This window comes from Macaca fascicularis, chromosome 11, assembly GCF_037993035.2.
Source record: "Macaca fascicularis isolate 582-1 chromosome 11, T2T-MFA8v1.1".
NCBI lineage: Eukaryota > Metazoa > Chordata > Mammalia > Primates > Cercopithecidae > Macaca > Macaca fascicularis.
The window spans coordinates 66,660,256-66,683,124 of record NC_088385.1 but is presented as its reverse complement, the minus strand read 5'-3'; the positions used below and the strand labels follow the sequence as shown (position 1 = coordinate 66,683,124).

Sequence of the window (22,869 nt, the reverse complement as noted above, 5' to 3'; positions counted from 1 at the left end):
GGCGAGCATAGTACCCAATAGGTAGCATTCCAACCCACACACCCATCTCACCTTCCCCCACTCAAGCAGCCTCCAGTGTCTCTTGTTTCCATTAAGATGACTTTAAATAAAATGATAATCAAATATATTTTTAAAATTTAAAATATGAAAAACATATTTATGAGACTGGATGGGATACAAAGAATATTATAGTTTATTTACTTGAAGAACAGTTTAATGAGAGGTGATATGTTTATTCTTATCTTGCTATCACGCTTTCCTCATGCCGACATGTTAAGTTCAATTCATGTTTATTGAGTGTCTACCACATTCCTGGCAACATGATGGGATTGAGAACTAGAAATAGATCCCGGTTTTGGTTGTTGTCATTTGCTGTTATATGACCCTGGGAAAGTATTTTACTTTTTTGTATTTCATGCTTCTGAGCTGCAGTATTCTCAACTGTAATATGGGCATGATATTACCTTTTTCAAAAGGTGGTCAAGCATTAAATTAGGTAATGTATGGAATGTAACAGAGTTCAGCTCATACAAGCTCCAGATATGTATTTCTGAGTATTGTTCATTTCATATTAGTATTCAATGTATTTAGCAGGTTCTCAGTGGAATGAACTAAGACCAAAGGGTAAAAATTGCTGACATATTTCTTTTTTTATGGAGTTTTTTTTCTTTATTGAGAAATGTTAAGACTTGGGTACACGAAATAAACCAATTTATTGGAGGACAAATCAAAACCCACAATAGAAAAAAAAGTTAACACTGGGCCACAGCAGAACCCTGAGACCATATTTGTATAATTGAAAAATTCTAGGCACTTCATAATTGACGTTTTGATACAAAATTACCTATTAAATTTGCAATTTGTAGTTCTTGGTGTTGAGGTCCATAGGACAAGCTAGGAAGTCTTCAAACCTTGAGCTGAACTTCATGAGGGGTTAATTGGCTTTTGAATCGATTTTTCCTTGTCTAACAGGTAGCAGCAGCAACAGCGCCCACCTTCTGGGCAGCTTCTTTCTTGGCATGATGAGCCTGTAGAACTGCTACCGCTTCATCCACCTTAGAGTGGAGAGACTGGGGGAACGCTAACATGTGCAGCAGCTCAGAGTTGTCGATCTCCAGCAGTATTCCCGTGATATTCCCCGTCAGGTTTGAATGCATTGTTTGGATGAGCGGGAACAAGCGTTCTCTCAGCATCCGCTTCTGTTCCTGGGGGTGTGCTGCGGCCAGCGTGGAGGCAGTCAGTGGCTCCTGTCCCCGCACTTGGACCTCAGGCTGGGGTGCCTGCAGAGGCTGTATGGCAGGATGAGGGCTGCGAACACTGGAGGCGTGTTTGTAGAGGGAAACAGCCCCAGCCCGGGGAGCAGCAGAGGCAACAGCCGCGCGCAGAGCTAAGTTCTGCACAGCTGTGGGAAGGCCTCCAGACTGGCAGCTGCTGACATATTTCTATTCAAATAAGCAATAACTCTGTGTTTCCCCCATTTTAAATGGTTTTAAAGCATATTTTAGTTTACAGATGCCTTGGAAATTCTGATAAAAGCTATGAGTCCCCTCTCCATATATGTTCATGCATAAATAAACACAATCACAGGCACACCATTTTGTTAAATGTTTCTGGAGATAGACTGGGTCACTAACATTCTTTCCTTAGTTCATGTCTTCAATAGGTAAAACTTAAATCAAATTGGCAAAATTAGAAATTTTACAAGGAAGTGTGAGGAATGCTCTTCTGTTGGGAAAAAAAAATAGTATTCAAGAATCATCTGTCAGGAATGCTGCTAATATTGCGCTTTCTATCTCTCTAGGTGACAATGTGATAAGCATAATAGAGAAGAGATTGAATATGTTATCTCAAGTTGTTCAATTAGAAATTAGAGTTCATCAAGAAATATCCTAAAGACTTACTAAATATTCCCTAGATATGACATGACACATATGTAGAAAGTTAATTATTACTTATTTGCTGAAATTTAGCATTTCATTTCCAAGCATTACTTTGGGATCAATTTTAGGGTTTGGGTTTTGTCAATAGAACAAAGTCAGTTCTGTTACATTAATTTTCTAAATCTTTATAAACTCATGGTCACTTTTGCTAAGCATACAAATATTAAGCTCTCATTTAATGTAATTTGAAATTTCAACTAAATATTTGAATAGATTGACAATTTTGAAAACATTTTCCAATTAATTTTCTCCTGAGGATTCCAATATGCCTCTCTGCATGCTCATTCCCCCCATATATTGCCCTTGTTAACTCCAGAGTTTGCACATACCTACCTAATGTTTTTATATCTCTGACCCGGAGGGAAGCAAAAATAAATAAAGAATTAGAGTAATCATTCAAATTATTCTAACCAAACTTTCTCTTTGGTTATTGTGGTACTTAACATCTTCACCCAGTAGATCTCCTCCTCCTGTCTGATAACCTAACCTGGCCCTTGACCCCAGGGGTGCCATGTGACCCAAGTTGAAAGATTCATAATCTATAAACAGGCTTCAAGGTATTGGTCCAGGGGTAGGCATAATAATCCAAGAAGGGACAATAAGAATCACTCCTCTGGCTTTTTAACTGGAACATGTGTATGTGTTGGAGTTGGAGCTATTATGTACACATGCATGTTTAGAGGATGGTGAATATCTCTTTCTTCTATGGATATAGAGTTTCAGGAATATAGGCCCAGAATATATTTACCTGTCACAAAGACAGAAAGAATAAGCCTGCCACACAGAGAAAAGCAGAGATGATAGACAGCAGAGTATCCTGAGAGTGCCAATTTCAATGTGCCAGAGATGCCCTGAGGCTTACAATTCTTCCTTCAATTCTGTGAAGTACTCTGATATCTTGTGTGTGTGTGTGTATATATATGTGTGTATGTGTGTGGGTGTGTGTGTGTGTTTGTGTGTGTATTTGCTTAAGATGGATTGAATTGAGTCCCAACCATTTGCAATTGTTATGGCCAATACAATTGCTAAGAATCCCAGGTTATTATAATACAGTTATGTGTCACTTAGCAATGGAAATATGTTCTGAGAAATGTGTTATTAGGCAACTTCCTCACCATATGAACATCATAGAGTGTTCTTACACATACCTTGAGAGTATAGCCTACTACACATCTAGGCTATATGTATAGCCTACAACACATCTAGGCTATACGTATAGCCTATTGTTCCTAGGCTACAAAATTGTACAGAATGTTACTGTATTGAACACCACAGGCAATTATAACACAATGGTAAGTATTTGTGTATCTAAATATAGAAAAGGTACGTAAAAATATGGCATGAAAGATTTAAAAAAGTGGTACTCCTATATAGGCCAGTTCCATTATAATCTTATGGGACCACCATCGTATATGCAATCCGTCATTAACTAAAATGTCATCATGTGGTGCATGACTGTGTGTGTGAGTGTGCGGATGACTGCATCTATTATGCTTTGCTTTATTAGTGATATATTTGGACTTCTTTTTTCTCATACTAGTTTTTAAAAAAGTATTATTTAGCTAATATGTTATATAAAAAACCTGTGAGATAATAGTTAGAACTTTAGAGAAATATGTGTGATTACACTATTTCCTAATGTAAATATACAACTTGACATATATTTTTCTTAAAATAGTATTCAAATGATTAGTATCATATAATCATGTTTACAATTTAATTTTCATTTGCTAGAACTTCAAGCTAATATTATATAAAATTAACAACACCAAGCTTAAGATTGGCTTTTTAATTTTAAAACAAAAATTATGTAAACAAAATGTATAAAGAAAATTATGTGAAGAGGACAATGGGAAAAACTGCTGTAAATAGATTTTCTTATAATTAACTTGAAAAGTAAAATATAGTATGAAAGTTTGACTTGGTGATAGTGAATATAATTATGCTCTATATTTAGTTATTCTTTAAAATAGGAAATGATTACATTCATCTCAACTTAGGGTAATGAGCAAACATAATTTTAATATAGTGCCTTTCACATAGAAGTCAAGAAGCTTGATATGATGATAATGACAATTATATTTTTAATTTGAATCTATGAGGCATAAGTTATCTCAATTAAAGCAAATTGGAAATGAAGAACTATAATCAATAGAAACATAGTAACTTAATGTCATCATTTTTTTTTTTTTTCCAATACATAGTAGCCATTTTGTCTTTCAACCTAGCAACTCTTCCTCTCAGGCATAAAATCTCAAATTTCCTTCAGGAAAATATCCTCCATTCAAACTCAGACCACAAGGTTCAGGAGGGTCTCTGTCACAAGCTAAATCTCTGCATTTGAGATTTAGCCTGGCCAAGCAAAGCCCTGAACTGCCTTAGACACAGGGATTGGTTGAATGATGAGCATTTGGCCAACTATATTGAAGCAGAATTCTGGGGCTTGTGAGGAGCCACTAGGACGAAATGGTCACTGTTTTGCTAGACTTGAAGCTATGATCATGTATGTAAGCCAGGAACAATTGACAAACATTTTGAAACTATAAGAAGTCTTAGAATGTAACCTGTATAGAGGAAGTTGATACTGAGCAATGGAAAAAGACTCAGTCCTAAAGACTTAAGTTGAGATCCTTGAATCAAGTGGCATGTCAAGTGATTTCTGAGGAAGAAATTTCTTTTACTTATCTAACTTGGGTGCATTTTTTTGGTCAAAAATGGAAGACTGTACTTATAAACTAGGCCTGGAGTTGATTTTTTTAATGTTTTATAGATGTTTATCTAATTCATAGTACTGGTTAAGTGAGGCATAATCCTATATAATTTTACTGTCAATATTCCACACTGTAAACTAAGTTGAGACTTCAGTAAATTCTCAAAGATAATCAGTATGGATGCACAGTCATCTCGTGCATTCTCAGCACTTTATTGATATTCTTTTTTAAGGATGAAAGCATGATGCTTGCTGTTAAGAAAGTTATAGTATATTTTGGAAGAAAATAAAGATACATTAAGCAAGAGCAAGTAAAATGCTCTCTGTGTCTTACAGTGCTCCCTATGTCTTATAATTAAGTGCTCTGAGTAAACACATCCCCTCAGGGTCTGTGTACCGTACCACACAAATTACATGTTTCATCCACTAGGGGGCTGAATAGCAGGCAACTCTTTGGTTAGAGTAGCATTGTAAATTTAGAATTTAGTGATTAGACAAAGGGCAAAACCTAGGGAGATTATTAGCAAGGAGAGGAAGATTATTTGCTAGCAGAGGATGAAAATACTTGAGCTTGATTTCTATGTTAATGGATGATAAGATAGGAGCTTGCAGGAGGATCAGGGGACATTTGATGAGGAGCAAATAGCAAATAGTCCCAAAGCATTTTGCACATAGCTATTCTACATATTATAAAGATGAAATTTTGGTTTCTGGTGTGTTTACATAATTTTCCCTATTTCAAATACAAGTGTAGATTATCTTTCTGAGCCTATTATAATTTTGTTCAAAAATTAGAATGTGTGGAATTCGGTGTGTTAGAAGAATTAAATGTCAAGGTTCCATCTTAAATCTTATTGCAAAAATCAATAGCTGAAAATCATTGACCAAACCTTGGTAAGCAGGAGTTTATCAGGTCAAGAAATGGGAAAGAGCATTATAGGCTTATGAAATAGCATGAGGCAAAAAAAAGGGGGGGGGGGCGGGGCAGACTTATGAAAATAAAGAGACACATGGGTCTATATTTTAGAAATGATAAAAGGACTTATTAAGAAATAAGTCTGGAAAGCTAAGTAGTGATAGCTAATGAGGCATTTTTATACCATGCTCTTGATATTGATCTTTTTATTTTACAAAACAAAAACGTCATTGAATATTTGGAAGGATGGTGGTAATTTGATAAGAATCTAGGTAGAACACAAAAGTTAAATAATCATGGGGAAAATTTGAGTGAAAGAATAGATATGGAATATTTATGGGATATAAAGAACTAGGGGATTAGATAAAGACCTATGTGAATTAGAACAGGGACCACAGGTGGAGTGTGGTAATGTCCATGGAGATGGTAGAGCCCTGTTGATTGATTTGTGACATTTTTATTGTTTTTATTTTCTATCTTTATGAAAAATAATTGTAACCAATGCTACTTTCTCTTAGTGTACAAGTCAAAGTCCTTTATCTGATCACCAGGTTTCTAAAATTGGTCCCTAATTCCCTCTAAGATCTCATCTGCTGCTTTCTCCCTTTTTTCTCTGTTTGAACCCTGCTGAACAACACCTTGCCCTTTCTTGAACATGCCAGATGTACTCCTGACTTAGAGCTTTTGCACTTACTGTTTTCTTTGCTCAGGATATTCCTTCTTCAGAAATCTTCATGGCTTGTTTCTTCACCTCCTTTATCTTTATATGCAAACATCACCGAATTTACATTTTCTGTTCTATCTAAAATTGCAACCTCTTTATCCCCCTTCCTTGCGCTGTTATTTTCTTAGCACTTATTATGTAATGATTTACCTTTACATATGTAATGATTTACCTTTTTTGTTTGTTTTCTCCACTAGAAAATTATGTGTTCTAAACGTTTTACTATTTTGTTTACTGCCATAAACTTAGCATTTAGAACATCTCTACAATTATAAGTATTCAAATATATTTGTCAAATGCATGAAGTAATATGTTTTATGGTTTATATAGCTGTTTATGTGCTTTTAATATTTTTATTCATTTGTCATATATACCACCCTACCACTACCACTTGTGAATTTGTCCAAATTTGTGTGCAGAAAACCTCTGAACACAATATACAACTCCCCCATGCCCACCAGGCCCTGTTCCTAAAAAACACACGCACAAACACACAAATGCACTTTCCTTCTCCCTTCCTGTCTAGGAGAAAATATATGAGAAAAATATTTTCTATTTTGACTTAATAACCTTGTGGATGAAAGCTATATTACATAATGTTTTTTACCTAATTTTATCTATTAGGTGAAATTCATTCATATATATTAAGCTAATCTATGTAGCTTATTATGTCAAGTTCCACACCGTGACAGGCACCTAATATTTATCTGAGCTTCTCTCTCTCCCTCTCTCTTTTTTTTTTTTTCTTTTTTGAGACAGAGTTTCACTCTTGTCATCCAGGCTGGAGTGCAATGACACAATCTCGGCTCACTGCAACCTCTGCCTCCTGAGTTCAAGTGATTCTCCTGCCTCAGTCTCTCAAGTGACTGGGATTACAGGCACCCACAACCACACCCAGCTAATTTTTGTATTTTTAGTAGGGACAGGGTTTCTGTCCTACTAAACCATGTTGGCCATCCTGGTCTCGAACTCCGGACCTCAGGTGATCTGCCCACCTTGGCCTACCAAAGTGTTGGGATTACAGGCATGAGCCATCGCACCCAGCCTGTCTGACCTTCTGTTATTGTTACTAACCTGTTAGAAATAGATGAAAGGCCCTTGAGCTCAGGGGAGACAGAGTCTACGGAAACTTCAGGGAAGAATCACCACTGGACTGTTTAGGAGTGGTCACATTGTCACCCAGTCAGTTCTGGCTAGTGAGATGGCAGTGGGATGCTCCCCAAAATAGACTTCAGAGAAAGCCCCTTATTTAATGATTGAAGGGTCACATTCAATTGGCACAGCCCTTTTCCCTCTGCACTGCATCACTTGCACTTTCCCAATCATCCTACCTGGAATGATTGGTGGGAGTGATGGTGAAAGGTGCAGCAGTCATGAGGTGATAAATACAGTGAAAACCATTTGTCAGTACTAAGACTTACCAAGCAGAAAGTCAGAAAGACTCTTGGTCTCTGATGACATCACTCAGACTTGAAACAGCTCTTAGGCAGCTATTTCTGGATTTCTTGTTACATGAGGGGGATAAAACTTATTTGCATAGGCCACTGCAATTTGGTTTTGTATTTCTAAATGCATTCCTAATTACTGCAGTAGTAAGTTAGTGGTTCAAATATGTTGATTAGTTTGTGTTAATTAAGAGTACTATAATACATAACTTACTTATCTGCAATACTACATTCCTTGTGAAATCCTTTATTTGATAGCGATGAGTTATATTAAAGTAAAAATGGAACTGTTAGGGAACTTCATATGTAATTTTAATTTATTGACATGGGTTAATGGCTTCATGAGGTAAAATTATATTTGAGAGGTAGGATCTTATAATAGATAATAAAGGCTAATATATATTGCTTATTACAAGTGAAATAGAGTTTTAAGTGTTTCACATTTAATTTTCCATCCAATTTTTAAGATAACTCTATTAATTTGTATCAAATCAAATGTAAATCCATTACTAAATATGTCTCAAGCTCTCTTTGTTGTATATATATCATTTTTCCACAAAAGTTTCTCTAATTTCCACATTGTAAAATGTTCTGTATCTGTTAACGGAATGTTACAAAATTAATATCACCCAAAATAGAACTGCATCAAGATAGTTTGGTTAATAGGTGAGACTGGTACAGATTAATTATCAATGCCCCATTAATATGTACTTTAAATGCAAGCACATAAGTCTTCCCATTATGATGACCAACAATTTTCAGGTTGATAAATTTCAGAACCATTTCCTTTTCTTATTATTCAAAAAATGTAGTTTTAATCACTATCTTGAAATAAACTGTGTGATAAAAGTTCAGGACAAAAACGAAAATATTGAACACTATACTTGCATTTAAAATAATGATTAGAAGATGAGATATAATTTAGCAGCAATTTTTTAGAAAGGATGGGGTGAGATTAGTTTCTAGCCCAGCATCTAAAAACTTGGAAGTCACTTCTCTGTTCTAACCACAAGTAAAACACTGAACAAACCAAAAATCAGCAACTCTTCTTAGCTCTATAAGAGTGAAGATCAGGGCGCAAGCTGCTACCCTCTTGCTCAAATGGAGACACCAACAGGTAAATACAGATAATCACAATTTATGGAAGCAGAAACCATGAGTAATAACTTCTGCAGGAACCACTGTCAAAGGCATGTAAACCAGAGCAACTCCTTCTTAAACAGGAGCTGGGGAAAATAAGGTTGAAACCTACTGGGCTGCACTCCCAGACAGTTAAGGCATTCTAATTCACAGAATAAGATAGAAGGTCAGCACAAAATACAGGTCATAATGACCTTGCTAATAAAACAGTTTTCAGTGGAGAAGCCAGCCAAAACCCACCCAAAGCAAAATAGCCATAAGAGTCACCTCCGGTCGTCCTCACTGCTGCACTCCCCCCAGCTCCATGACAGTTTACAAATGCCTTGGCCATGTCATGAAGTTACCCTATATGGTCGAGAAATGGGAGGCACAAGTAATCCACCTCTTGTTTAGTATATCATCAAGAAATAACCATAAACATGGGCAACCAGCAGCCCTCGGGGCTGCTGTGTCTACGAAATAGCCATTCATTTATTCCTTTACTTTCTTTAAACTTGCTTTCACTTTGCACTGTGAACTCAACCTAAATTCTTGTGTGAGATTCGAAAACCCTTTCTTAAGGTCTGGATCAGAACCCCTGTCCTGTAACACCACTGCCCAGGTAGCAAACCTGAATTGTACTTGAATTGCTAGAGGCTCAATGAGGAAAAATCTGAGAGATAAGTACTCTAGGGGGACCCAGCCATCAGAGGCTACCACACGCTTTTATAAGACTTACCTCACAGAGCTCTGCCAGGTCTTCACAGTGAATATCAGACTAACACCTTATGCTTCTGGCAGGGTGAGGGGAAAATGAACCATTAAGAAATACCTCAGAGCATTCAGTTCTTAACAAGAAGAAACTAGTTAATCAAAGCCTAACCTTCTGGAGTTGTATCCAAGTCTAAGTGACCCTAGCTAAGAGAAATAACCAGCTCCATCCAGCTCTAGCCATCCTGTCCCACAGAAGGGGAGGAAAGGAAATTGAGAAGCTGGTGAAGTTCACCGTCCAGACACAAAGGCTCACTAAAGACTGAAACATAAGAAGAAGACTATAGAATGCTCCCCTCCCCCACACCTTACCACCACATTACTAAAGGCCTATTTACATCCATTTATTTTACCCAGTTATTCATGTCTGGATATCAGGAAAAGATTATAACACATAATAAAAGGTAAGAAACAAAACAAAAGGCACATTTTAAAGAAACAGCAAGCATCAGAGTCAGACTCAAATAAGGCAAGGATGTTGGAATTATAGGACTACAAATTTAAAGCAACTGTGATTAATATGTAATGGGATTTAACAGATAAAGTAACAATCTGCAAGAACTTAGGTGGCAATGTAAGCAGGGTGATGAAAATTCTAAGAAAGAATAAAAAAGAAATGTTAGAGATCAAGAACACTGTAACAGAAATGAAGAATGCCTTTGGCAGGCTTCTTAGTAGGTGAGAAATGACGGAGAATAGCTTCTCTGAGCTTGAGGATATCTCAATAGAAACTTTAAAAACTAAAAAGCAAAGCTCCCTGAGAGAGAGGAGAGAGAGAGAGACAGAGACAGAGACTGAGAATACCCCAGAATATCAATGAACTGTGGGACAACTATAAAAGGTATAACATATGCATAATGGGAATACCAGGAGGAGAAGGGAGAAAGGAACAGAAGTAATATTTGAAACAATAATCACTAAAAATTTATCCTATTTGATGTCAGACATCAAACCACAGATGGAGGAATTTCAAAGGACACCAAGCAGGAGAAATATCAGAAAAGCTATATCTAGGCATATAATTTTCAAAGTACAGAAAATTAAAGACTTTTTAAAAAATTCTGAAAGAAGCCAGAGGGGGAAAACACCATACTTATTAGAAAAGCAAAGCTAATAATTGAATCTAATGTCTCAGAAACCATGTAACCAAGAAGACAACACAGTGAAATATTTAATGTGTTGAGAGAAAAAAACTGACTGATTTATGATTCTATATCCTATGAAATTAACTTTCAAAAGTGAAGAAGAAACATAGAGTTTCTCAGAAAAACAAAAATTGAGGGTAGTTGTTACCAGTAGAACTCCCTTGTAAGAAATAGTAAAAGAAGTTCTTTAAAGAGAAGAAAAATTATGTAGATCAGACATTTGGATCTACAGGAAGGAAAGGAAGAACATCTGAGAAGAAATAGGTGAAGGTAAATGTAAAAACTTTTAGTTTTCTTATTCTTAATTTGCCTAAAAGGTAACAGTTTGTTCAAAATAATAATAGCAACAATGTATTTGATTATGTATGCATGTATATATAGAGAGATATATCTTTTTCTTTTAATTTTATTTTAAGTTTTGGAATACATGTGCAGGATGTGCAGGTTTGTTACATAGGTAAACGTGTGCCATGTGGTTTGCTACACCCATCAGTCCATCACCTAGGTATTAAGCCCCACAAGCATCAGCTGCTTATCCTTCTGCTCTCCCTCCCACTACCCACCCAACAGCCCCCAGTGTGTGTTGCTCCCCTACCTGTGTTCATGTGTTCTCACTGTTTAGATCCCACATATGAATGAGAACATGCAGTGTTTGGTTTTTCTGTTCCTGTGTTAGCTTATTGAAGACAATGGCTTCTAGTTACAGCCATGCCCCTATAAAGAACATAATCTCGTTCCTTTTTATGTCTACAAAGTATTCCATGGTGTACCAAGTTTTCTTTATCCAGTCTATCATTGATGGGCATTTGGGTTGATTCCATGTCTTTGCTATTGTGAATAGTGCTGAAATAAACATACGTGTGCATGTATCTTTATGATAGAATAATTTCTATTCATTGACTATATACCCAGTAATGGGAGTATATACCCAGTAATCATCAAGCTGTCTTCCACAATGTTGAACTAATTTACATTCCCACCACCAGTGTAAAAGCATTTCTATTTTTCCACAGCCTTGTCAGCATTTGTTATTTCTTGACCCTTTAATAATCATTATTTTGAATGGTATGAGATGGTATCTCATTGAGGCTTGGATTTGCATTTCTCTAATGATCAGTGATGCTGAGGTTTAATATATGTTTGTTGGCCACATAAATCTCTTCTTTTGAGAACTGTCTGTTAATGTCCTTTGCCCACGTTTTAATGGTTTTTTTTTCTTGTAAATTTGTTTAAGCTCCTTGTGGATTCTGGATTTTAGACTTTTGTCAGATGGATAGATTGCAAAATTTCCATAGGTTGCCCGTTCACTCTGATGACAGTTTATTTTGCTATACAGAAGCTCTTTAGTTTAATAAGATACCATTTGTCAATTTTTCCTTTTGTTACCATTGCTTTTGATATTTTTGTCGTTAAACTTTTTCTGTACCTATGTCCTGAATGGTATTGCCTAGATTTTTCTTCAAGGGTTTTTATAGATTTGGGTTTTACATTTAAGTCTTTAATCCATCTTGAGTTAATTTTTTAAAAGGTATAAGGAAGGGGTCCAGTTTCAATTTTCTGTATATGGCTAGCCAGTTTTCCCAGCACCATTTATTAAATAGGGAATCATTTTTCTACTTCTTGTTTTTTGTCAAGTTTGTTGAAGATCAGATAGTTGTAGATGTATGATCTTCTTTCTGAGATCTCTATTCTGTTCCATTTGTCTATGTGTCTGTTTTGGTACCAGTACCATTCTGGTTTGGTTACTGTAGTCTTGTAGCATAGTTTAAGTCAGATAGTGTGAGGCCTCCAGATTTTTTTTTTTTTTTTTTTTTTTTTTTTGCTTAGGATTGTCTTGGATATACAGGCTCTTTTTTGACTCCTTAGAAAATTTAAAGCAGTTTTTTCTAGTTCTGTGAAGAATGCCAAGGGTAGTTTAATAGGAATTGCATTGAATCTATAAATTACTCTGGGCAATATGGCCATTTTTATGATGTTGATTTTTCCTAACCAGGAACATGGAATGTTTTTCCATTTGTTTGTGATTTCTATTATTTCCTTGAGCAGTGGTTTGTAGTTCTCCTTCAAGAGGTTACATTGCTTGTTAGCTGTATTCCTAGGTATTTTATTCTCTTTGCAGAAATTGTGAATGAGAGTTCATTCATGACTTGGCTCTCTACTCATCTATTGTTGGTGTATAGGAATGCTTGTGATTTTTGCACATTGATTTTGTATCCTGAGACTTTGCTGAAGTTGCCCATCAGCTTAAGGAGTTGTGGGGCTGAGACGATGGGATTTTTTGGTATAGGTTCATGTCATCTGCATACAGAGGCAATTTGACTTTTTATCTTTCTATTTGAATGCCCTTTATTTATTTATCTTGCCTAATTGCCCTGGCCAGAATTTCAATACTACGTTGAATAGGAGTGGGGAGAGAGGGCATCCTTGTCTTATGCTGGGTTTCAAAGGGAATGATTCCAGGTTTTGCCCATTCAGTATGATATTGACTGTGGGTCTGTCATAAATAGCTCTTATTATTTTGAAATATGTTCCATCAATACCTAGTTTATTGAGAGTTTTAACATGAAGGGATGTTGAATTTAATCAAAGGCTTTTTCTACATCTATTGAGATAATAATGTGGTTTTTGACTTTAGCTCTATATGATGAAACATGTTTATTAATTTGTGTATGTTGAGCCAGCCTTGCATCCCAAGGATGAAGCCAACTTTATTGTGTGGGTAAGCTTTTTGATATGCTGCTGATTTGGTTTGCCAGTATTTTTTGTTTGTTTTTTGTTTTTGAGATGGAGTCTTGCTCTGTTGCCCAGGCTGGAGTGCAGTGGCGTGATCTCGGCTCACTGTAAGCTCCACCTTCCGGGTTCAAGCCATTCTCCTGCCTCGGCCTCCCTAGTAGCTGGGACTACACGCACCCGCCACCACGCCTGGCTAATTTTTTGTATTTTTAGTAGAGATGGGGTTTCACTGTGTTAGCCAGGATGGTCTTGATTTCCTGACCTCGTGATCTGCCTGCCTCGGCCTCCCAAAGTGTGGGGATTACAGGCATGAGCCACTGTACCCAGTCAGTTTCCCAGTATTTTATTAAGGATTTTTGCATCGATGTTCATCAGGGATATTGACCTGAAGTTTTTTGTTGTATCTCTGCTAGGTTTTGGTATCATGATGATGCTGACCTCATAAGATTTAGTTAGAGATAAGTTCCTCCTTTTCAATTGTTTGGAATGGTTTCGGAAGAAATGGTACCAGCTCTTCTTTGTACCTCTGGTAGAATCCATCTGGTCTTGGACTTTTCTTGGTTGGTAGGCTATTTATTACTGCTTCAATTTCAGAACTTGTTATTGATCTATTCATGGATTCAACTTCTTGGTTTTATCATGGGAGGGTGTATGTGTCTAGGAATTTATCCATATCTTCTAGATTTTCTAGTTTACCTGCATAGAGATGTTTATAGTATTTTCTGATGGTTGTTTGTATTTCTGTGGGGTCAGTTGTGGTATTCCCTTTATCATTTTTTATTGCGTCTATTTGATTCTTCTTTATTTTCTTCTCTATTAACCTAGCTAGCAGTCTGTCTTATTAATATTTGAGAAAAAAAAGCTCCTAGATTCATTGATTTTTTTATTTTTATTTTTTATGTGTGTCTCTATCTCGTTTAGTTCAGCTCTGATCATAATTATTGTCTTCTGCTAGCTTTTGGATTTCTTTGCTCTTGTTTCTCTAGTTCTTTTAGGTGTAATGTTAAAGTGTTGATTTGAGATCTTCTAGCTTTCTGATGTAGGAATTTAGTGCTATAAATTTCTCTGTTAACACTGCTTTAGCTGGAACCCAGAGATTCTGATATGTTGTCTCTTTTTTCTCCTTGGTTTCAAAGAACTTGTTGATTTCTGTCTTAATTTCAATATTTGCCCAGGAGTCATTCCAGAGCAGGTTGTTCAATTTCCATGTAGTTTTGAGTGGGTTTCTTAATCTTGAGTTCCAGTTTTATTGCACTATGATCTGAGAGACTGATTGTTATGATTTAAGTGCTTTTGCATTTGCTGAGGAGTGTTTTGCCTCCACTCATGTAATCAATTTTAGAGTAAGTGCCATGTTGCACTGAGAAGAATGTATATGCTGTTGTTTTGAGGTGCAGAATTCTCTAAATATCTATCAGGTCCACTTGATCCAAAGCTGAGTTCAAGTCCTGAATATTCTTGTTAATTTTCTGTCACAATGATCTGTCTAATATTCACAGTGGGGTGTTAAAGTATTTCACTATTATTGTGTGGGCATCTAAGTCTCTTTGTAGGTCCCTAAGAACTTGCTTTATGAATCTGAGTGCTCCTGTATTGGGTGCATATATATTTAGAATTGTTAGCTGTTCTTATTGAATTGATCCCTTTACCATTATATATTGCCTTTCTTTGTCTTTTTTGACGTTTGTTGGCTTAAAGTCTGTTTTGTCAGAAACTAGGATTGCAACCCCTGCTTTTACCTGCTTTCCATTTGCTTGGTAAATTTTCCTCCATCCCTTTATTTTGAGCCTATGTGTATCTTTGAACAGGAGATGGGTCTCTTGAATACAGCACACCAATGGGTTTTGACACTTTATCCAATTTGCCAGTCTGTGTCTTTTAATTGGGGCATTTAGCCTATTCACATTTAAGGTTAATATTGTTATGGGTGAATTTGATTCTGTCATCATAATGCTAGTGAGTTATTTTGCAGATTAGTTGATGCAGTTTCTTCATAATGCCATTGGTCTCTATGTGTTTTTGCAATGGCTGGAACCAGTTTTTTTGTTTTTGTTTTTTTCCCCTATATTTAATGCTTCCTTCAGGAGCTCTTGCAAGGCAGGCCTGGTGGTGATGAAATCCCTCAGCTTTTACTTGTCTGAAAAAGATTTTATTTCTCCTTCACTTACAAAGATTAGTTTGACCAGATATGAAATTTTGAGTTAGAAATTCTTCTCTTTAAAAATGTTGAATATTGGCCCCCACTTTCTTTTGCTTTGTAGAGTTTCTGCTGAGAGATTCAATGTTAGTCTGATGGGCTTCCCTTTGTAGGCGGCCTGGCCTTTTTCTCTGGCTGCCTTTAACATTTTTTCCTTCACTTTGACCTTGAAGAATCTGATGATTATATGTCTTGGGATTTATCTTCTTGTGCAGGATCTTACTGGGGTACTCTGGGTTTTCTGAATTTGAATGTTGCCCTATATTGACAGGTTGGAGAAGTTCTCCAGGATGATATCCTGAAGTTGTTTTCCATCTTGGTTCCATTCTCCCATCTCTTTCAGGTACTCCAATTAGTCATAGCTTTGGTCTTTTCTCATAGCCCCATAGTTCTTGGAGGTTTCGTTCATCCCTTTTTATTTCTTTTTTTTCTAATCTTGTCTGCTTGCCTTATTTCAGCAAGATAGTCTTCAAGCTCTGATATTCTGTCTTCAGCTTGATTTTTTGGCTATTGATACTTGTGTTTGCATCACAAAGCTCTTGTGCTATGTTTTTCAGCTCGGTCAGGTCATTTATGTTCCTCACTAAACTGGTTGTTGTAGTTAGCAGCTTCTGTAACCTTTTATCATGGTTTTTAGCTTCTTTTCATTGGGTTAGAACATCTTTACCTCAGTGAAGTTTGTTATTATCCACCTTTTGAAGCCTATTTCTATTAATTCATCCATCTCAGCCTCTGCCCAGTTCTTTGTCCTTGCTGGAGAGGTGCTGCAATCATTTAGAGAAGAGACATTCTGGTCTTTTGAGTTTCCACCATTTTTTTTGTTGCTTCTTATCTTCGTGAGTTTGTGTAGTTTTGATCTTTGAGACTGCTGACATTTGGATGGGGTTTTTGTTGGGACTTTTTTTGTTGATGCTATATTGTTGCTTTCTGGTTTTTTTGTTGTTGTTGTTGTTGTTTGTTTGTTTTTCCAGTTAGGCCCCTCTTCTGTAGGGCTGTTGCAGTTTGCTGGGGGTTCACTTCAGGCCCTCTTCACCTGGGTTCCCCCTGCACCTAGAGATATCACCCAAGGAGGCTGGAGAACAGCAAAGTTGGGTGCTTGCTCCTTCCTCTGTGATCTCTGTCCTTGAGGGGCACTGACCTGATGCCAGTAGGAACACTCCTGTATAAGTTGTCTGGTGACCCCTGTTTGGTGGTGGGGGGGGGACTCAACAACTCAGGGAGCAGGGGGCTGGGACCTGCTTAACGAAGCACTCTGGCTGTCCCTTGGTGGAAGGGGTGTACTGTGCTGAGGAGAAAACTAGTGTCTGGGCTGCTCGAATTCCTCAAAGCTAGCAACAGGAAAGACTAAGTCTGGGAGATCAACCCACCTTTTCCCCTAGGGGCTCAGGCCCTGGGAGATCAGAGTTCTGTTCCTAAGTCCCTGGTTGGTGTTGCTGAAGTTCCTGCAGGGAGGCCCTGCCCACTGAGGAGGGATGGGTCAGGGTCTGGCCTAAAGAGGCAGTCTGGACACCAGCTGCCACAGTTGGTGGTGAATACCTCTTGGGTGCAAGCCATCCCCTTTTCCCAGCACCAGCGGGGAACAATGATGACCTGGAGCTGTAGTAATGGATGCTGCCATTCTCCACCAGGAGTTCAGCATTTTAGGCAGCTGGCAGTGACAGTGATGGCTGCCATCTCTCCCCTGGGGAGCTCAGTTTTCTTAGGCAGCAGGTAGCTGCAGTGATGGCTGCCACCCTCTCTCAGGGAGCTCAGATGACTCAGGCAGCAGGCAACCACAGTGATGATGGCTGCCCCTCCCCCTGGGAACTTGGTAGTCTTAGGCAGACTCTCAGCTGAGTGGCTGCTGAGAATCTGACCAGCTCTATGGTTGGGACCCAAGGTACTGGTAGTGTAGGCTCACAAGTGGGATCTCCTAATCCATGGGTTGCACAGATTTGTGGAAAAAGCATGGTTTCCAAGTCTGGGTAGCACAATCACTCACCACCTCCCTTGGTTAAGAGTGGGGGCTCCCCTTGCCCTTTGTGGCTCTCAGGTGGACTGACATACCACCCTGCTTTTCTTTTCCTTCTGTGGGTCACATCAACCACCTCGTCAGTCCTGATGATAGAACCTGGATACCTTGGTTACCAGTGCAGGATTTGCATGCTGTTTTCATTCTTTTCAGTGAGAGCCTTTGACTACAGCTGCTTCTAGTCAGTTATCTTGGCCCTGCCCTCCTGCATGTATATATTCTTATGCATGCTTATGTATAAGTGAAATGAACAACAGCCATGATACAAGGGATGGAATAATTGGGATGATTTTGTCATTATAAGGTACTCACACGACCCATGAAGTGGCACAGTATTTTTGAAAGTGTACTTGAATTAGTTGTCAGTATTGTAAGTTCTAAGTTAACCACTCAAAAAAGTAAACAACTGTTATACTTAGAAAGAGGAGAAAATAGAATAAAACGCTAAATTAAAACCACAAAAAGCAGAAAAAGAGTGAAAGACAAACATAGGAACAAAGAACAAGGGTAACAAATAGAAAATAGTAAGAAATTGGGTGATATTAATCCACTAATATCAGTAATAAGTCAATGGTTTAAATGGACCAGTTAAAAGAGATTGTTACACTGGATCAAAAAACAAGACCCAACTATATATTGTCTACAAAAAAAACCCACTTTAAATATACAGATGCATATAGATTAAAAGTAAATAGATGGAGAAAGATATAACATACTAACACTAATCAAGAGAACAGAGGTAGCTATACTAATTTCAGACAGAGCAAAATTCACAGAAAGGAAAGTTGTCAAGTGAAAAGAAGGGCATTGCATAATGATTAAAGAATCAATTTTCTAATAAGACCTAACAATCTTTAATGTATGCACCTAACAACAGGTTGTCAAAATACGTAAGGCACAAACTGATAGAATGATAAGGAGAAACAGATGAATCCACCATTATAGTTGGAGACATCAACCCACTTCTATTAAAAATGAACAGATCCAGCAGGCAGAAAATCAGTAAGGACATAGTTGAACAACATTATCAATCAACTGGACATAATCTGCATCTATAGACTGCTTCAATCAACAATAACAGAATATGCATTCTTCTCGAAGTCACATGGAACCTTTACCAAGACAGACCACATTCTGGGTTATAAAACATATCTTAACAAATGTCAAAGAATAGAAATCATTGTCTGCTCTCAGGCCACAATGGAATTGAACTAGAAAGATAGCTGGAAAATCCCTAAATATTTGGGTATTAAACCACACACTTCTAAATAAAACACAGATGGAAGAAGAAACCTTAAGAAAAATTTTGAAATATTTTGAACTATACTAAAATAAAAAAAAAAAAATCAAAATTTGTGGGATATAGCTAAAGCAGTGCTTAGAGGGAAATTCATACCCAAATTTATACATTAGAAAAGAAAAAAGATGTGAAATAAACCATCTAATATTCCATCCTTAGAAAACAGGAAAAAAAAGAGAAAATTAAATCCAAGTAAGTGAAAGAAAAAATAATAAAAGAGCAGAAATCAATGAATATGCAAACAGGAAATTAATGAAGAAAATTAATAAAACCAGAAGCTGGCTCATTAAAAAGATCAATAAAATTGTTAGGTCTCTGGTCAGGCTATGTAAGAAAAATAGAGAGAGAGAAAACAAATATTGCCAATGTTAGAATGAAAGGGAAGACATCACTATAGTTCCTATGGACATTGAATGGATAATAAAGCAACACTATGAACATCTCTACGCTCACAAATTTAATAACCTAGATGAAATGGGCCAATTCTCTGAAAGACATCTGCCAAAACTCACATGAGAACAAATAGACAATATGAATAGGCCTGTACCGATTAAATGAATACAATCAGTAATTAATAATGTCCCCAAACAGAAAGTATAAGACCCAGTACTGTCTTTGTTCACACATGGCATAGTCATTTATGTAGAAAATCTGAACTAACTGACAAAAAACTCCTGGAACTAATAATCAATTATAGCAAGGTTGTAGAAAATAAGGGCAAAATAAAAAGTTCATCACTTTCCTATATGCCAGCAATGAACAAGTGACATTTGATATTAAACACACAGTACCATTTATATTAGAATCTCCCAAATTAAATACTTAGGCATAAATCTAACAAATCACATACAAGATCTATGTAAGGAAAACTACAAACATCTGATAAAAGCAACCAAAGAATAACTAAATAAATGGAGATATATTCCATGCTCATTGATAGGAAGACAATATTATCAAGATATCAGTTATTTCCAAGTTGATCTACAGATTCAGTGTAATCCCACTCAAAATCCCAGCCAAGGGGGTGGATCCATGATGGCTGATTAGACACAACGATGGTCTGTGGCATGCATGGAGAGGAATGTAAAGGAGCGAATGAATTCAGCACCTTCAAATGAGATATCCAGGTTCTTACATTGGGACTGACTGGAAGAACATCTCAATCCACAGAGAACTAAGAAAAGTGGGCAGGACCAAAGGAACCCCCACCCCCAGCCAAGGGAAGCGGTGAGTGATTGTGTGAGCCTGCTGGGAAACCAAGCTTCTCCCACAGATCTTTGCAACCCACAAAACAGGAGATCCCCTAGTGAATCCACACCACCAGGGTCTTGGGTCTGATACACAGAGTTGTGTGAAGTCTCAGCAGAGCAGCTGCTCACACACTCACAGAGACCCAATAGTTTTACATAGTCCAGCCCTGCGATCCTTGGCAAAGTGGGAAATCCATCTGTACATATCCCCAGGAAGAGGGCTGAATCCAGGGAGCCAGGTAACTTTGTTCTGTGGGCCCCACTTCTATGGTACCTCACAAGTTAAGACCCACTGGCTTGGATTCCAGCCAGCCAATGGCAGTGGGTTGGAGTCTGCCTGAGACAGGTCCAAGTTCCCTGGAGGAGGGGTGGCCACCATCTCTGTGGTTTGGTAGACTCAGCCACTCCATTCTGCCAATCATGGAGAATACAGATGGTTCAGATGAAAACAGATCCCCCACAATGCAGCACAGCTGCCTTGCCAGATTGTGACCAGACTGTCTCTTTAAGTGAGACCCTGATTCATCCCTCCTCACTGGGTGAGACCTCCCTGTGTGGCTTTGGCCACTCCAGCAAGGGTTCTACTGACAAAGCGATCTCTCCCTGAGACGGAGCTCCTGGGGAGAGGGGTGGCTGTCATCTCTGCGGTTCAGTTGACTCAGTCACTCCAGCCTGCCAGGTTTGGAGAATAGAGGTGGCCTAGATGAGGAAGGGACCCTCCCACCCCTAACACAACACACCTGCTCTACCAAAAAACAGCCAGACTGCTTCTTTGGTTGGGTCCCTGGTTCCATTACTCCTGACGGTGTGAGACCACCCAGTGTGAGACCACTTCCTACAGGTAGGGCAGGCTGGCAATGGGTCACTACTTACCTGGGACCAAGTTTCCAGAGGAAGAAGCTGACTGCCATCTTTGCTGTCTCACATCCTTTGCTGGAGATACCTCCAGGTATGGGAGAAACCAAGTCGACTGAAGTCTGGAGCGAACCCCCAGCAAATTGAAGTAGCTCTAAGGTAGAGTGGCCTGCCTGTTTTAAAAACAAAAACAAAAACAAAAACAAAAAAACCGAACAAACAGAAAACAACAACAACATCAACAAAAAGATCCCACAAAAACCCCAAAGGTCAGTAATCACAAAGATACAACGTAGATAAGCCCACAAAGATGAGAAAGAATCGATGTAAAAACACTGAAAACTCAAAAAGCTAGAATGCCTTCTCTCCCTCAAATGACTGTAACACCTCTCCAGCAAAGGCACAAAACTGGGCTGAGGCTGAGATGGTTGACTTGACAGAAGTAGGCTTCAGAAGGTGGGTAATAATGAACTCCGTGGAACTAAAGGAGAATGTTGTAACTCAATGCAAAATCCTAGACAGTCATTTTGTGGATATAAATAAACTTTCTAAAGTTTAAATGAAGAGGCAAAGCCCAGAATAGCCAACACAGTATTGGAGAAGAATAAAGTTGAAGGACTAACACTACCTGACATCAAGACTCACTATAAAGCCACTGTAAACCGAACAGTGTGGTATTGGCAAAAGGATGGACAAAGAGATCAAGGAAACAGAATAGAGAGTACAGAAATAGACCTACATAAATACCATCAACTGATCTTTGACAATGGGAGCAAGGGAGGCAATGGAATACTACGGAGAAAATTCTTTTCAACAAATGGTGCTGAAACAACTGAACACCCACATTGCAAAAACAAAACAACAATAACAAAATGAAACTAGACACAGACCTTAAATCTTTCACAAAATGTAACTGAAATTGGATCATAGATCTAAAAGTAAAAAACAAAAACATTTAAAACCCCTGGAAGATAAGAGAAAATCTAGATGATTAAGGGTTTGGCAATGCCTTTTTAGATGCCATCCCAAAGGCACGATCCAAGAAAGAAAGAAGTGACAAACTGGACTTCATTAGAATTAAAATATTCTGCCTCACAAAAAACACTGTCAGGAGAATAAGAAGAAAAGCCACACACTGGAAGAAAATATTTGCAAAGGACATATCTGATAAAAGATTGTTATCCAAAATATACAAAGAAATTTTAAAACAATAAGAAAACTAACAACCCAGTTTATAAATTGACCAAAACTCTAGACTAACACTTCACCCAAGAATATACACAGATGGAAAATTCTCATATGAAAAGATGTTCTATATCATATGTCAGCAGGGAAGTAAATAGCAATGAGATACTACACACATATTAGAATGGCCAAAATCCAGAGCACTGATGGTACCAAATACTGGAGAGGATGTAACACAAAGCCTCATTTAAAGCTGGTGGGAATGCAAAATGGTACAGCCACTTCAAAAGACAGCTTGATGACTTTCTATAAAACCAAACATTCTCTCACCATACAATCCAACAGTCATACTCCTTGGTATTTAATCAAAGGAGTTAAAAACTTATGTCCACACAAAACCTGCACAAGGATGTTTTTAAGCAGCTTTATTAGTAATTGCCAAAAGTTGGAAACAACCGAGATGTCCTTCAGTAGGTTAATAAATTGGAACATCTAGACAATGGAGTATTACTCAGCTTTAGAAAAATTGAGCTTTGAAGTCATGAAAACACATGGGGGAGACTTAAGT

At 37.7% G+C, this 22,869-nt stretch overlaps 1 protein-coding gene across 1 annotated transcript; it reads right to left on the bottom strand.

The window, feature by feature from the left end:
- Positions 1-796: 796 nt before the first annotated feature.
- Positions 797-20,640, bottom strand: LOC141408101 (polyadenylate-binding protein 4). Its single transcript, XM_074007698.1, has 2 exons — positions 20,536-20,640; positions 797-1,442 (listed from the first exon to the last, which is right to left on the bottom strand). Exons 1-2 carry the CDS (start codon positions 20,638-20,640, stop codon positions 966-968), a joined length of 582 nt encoding a protein of 193 aa, XP_073863799.1. The 3' UTR covers positions 797-965.
- Positions 20,641-22,869: the final 2,229 nt, after the last annotated feature.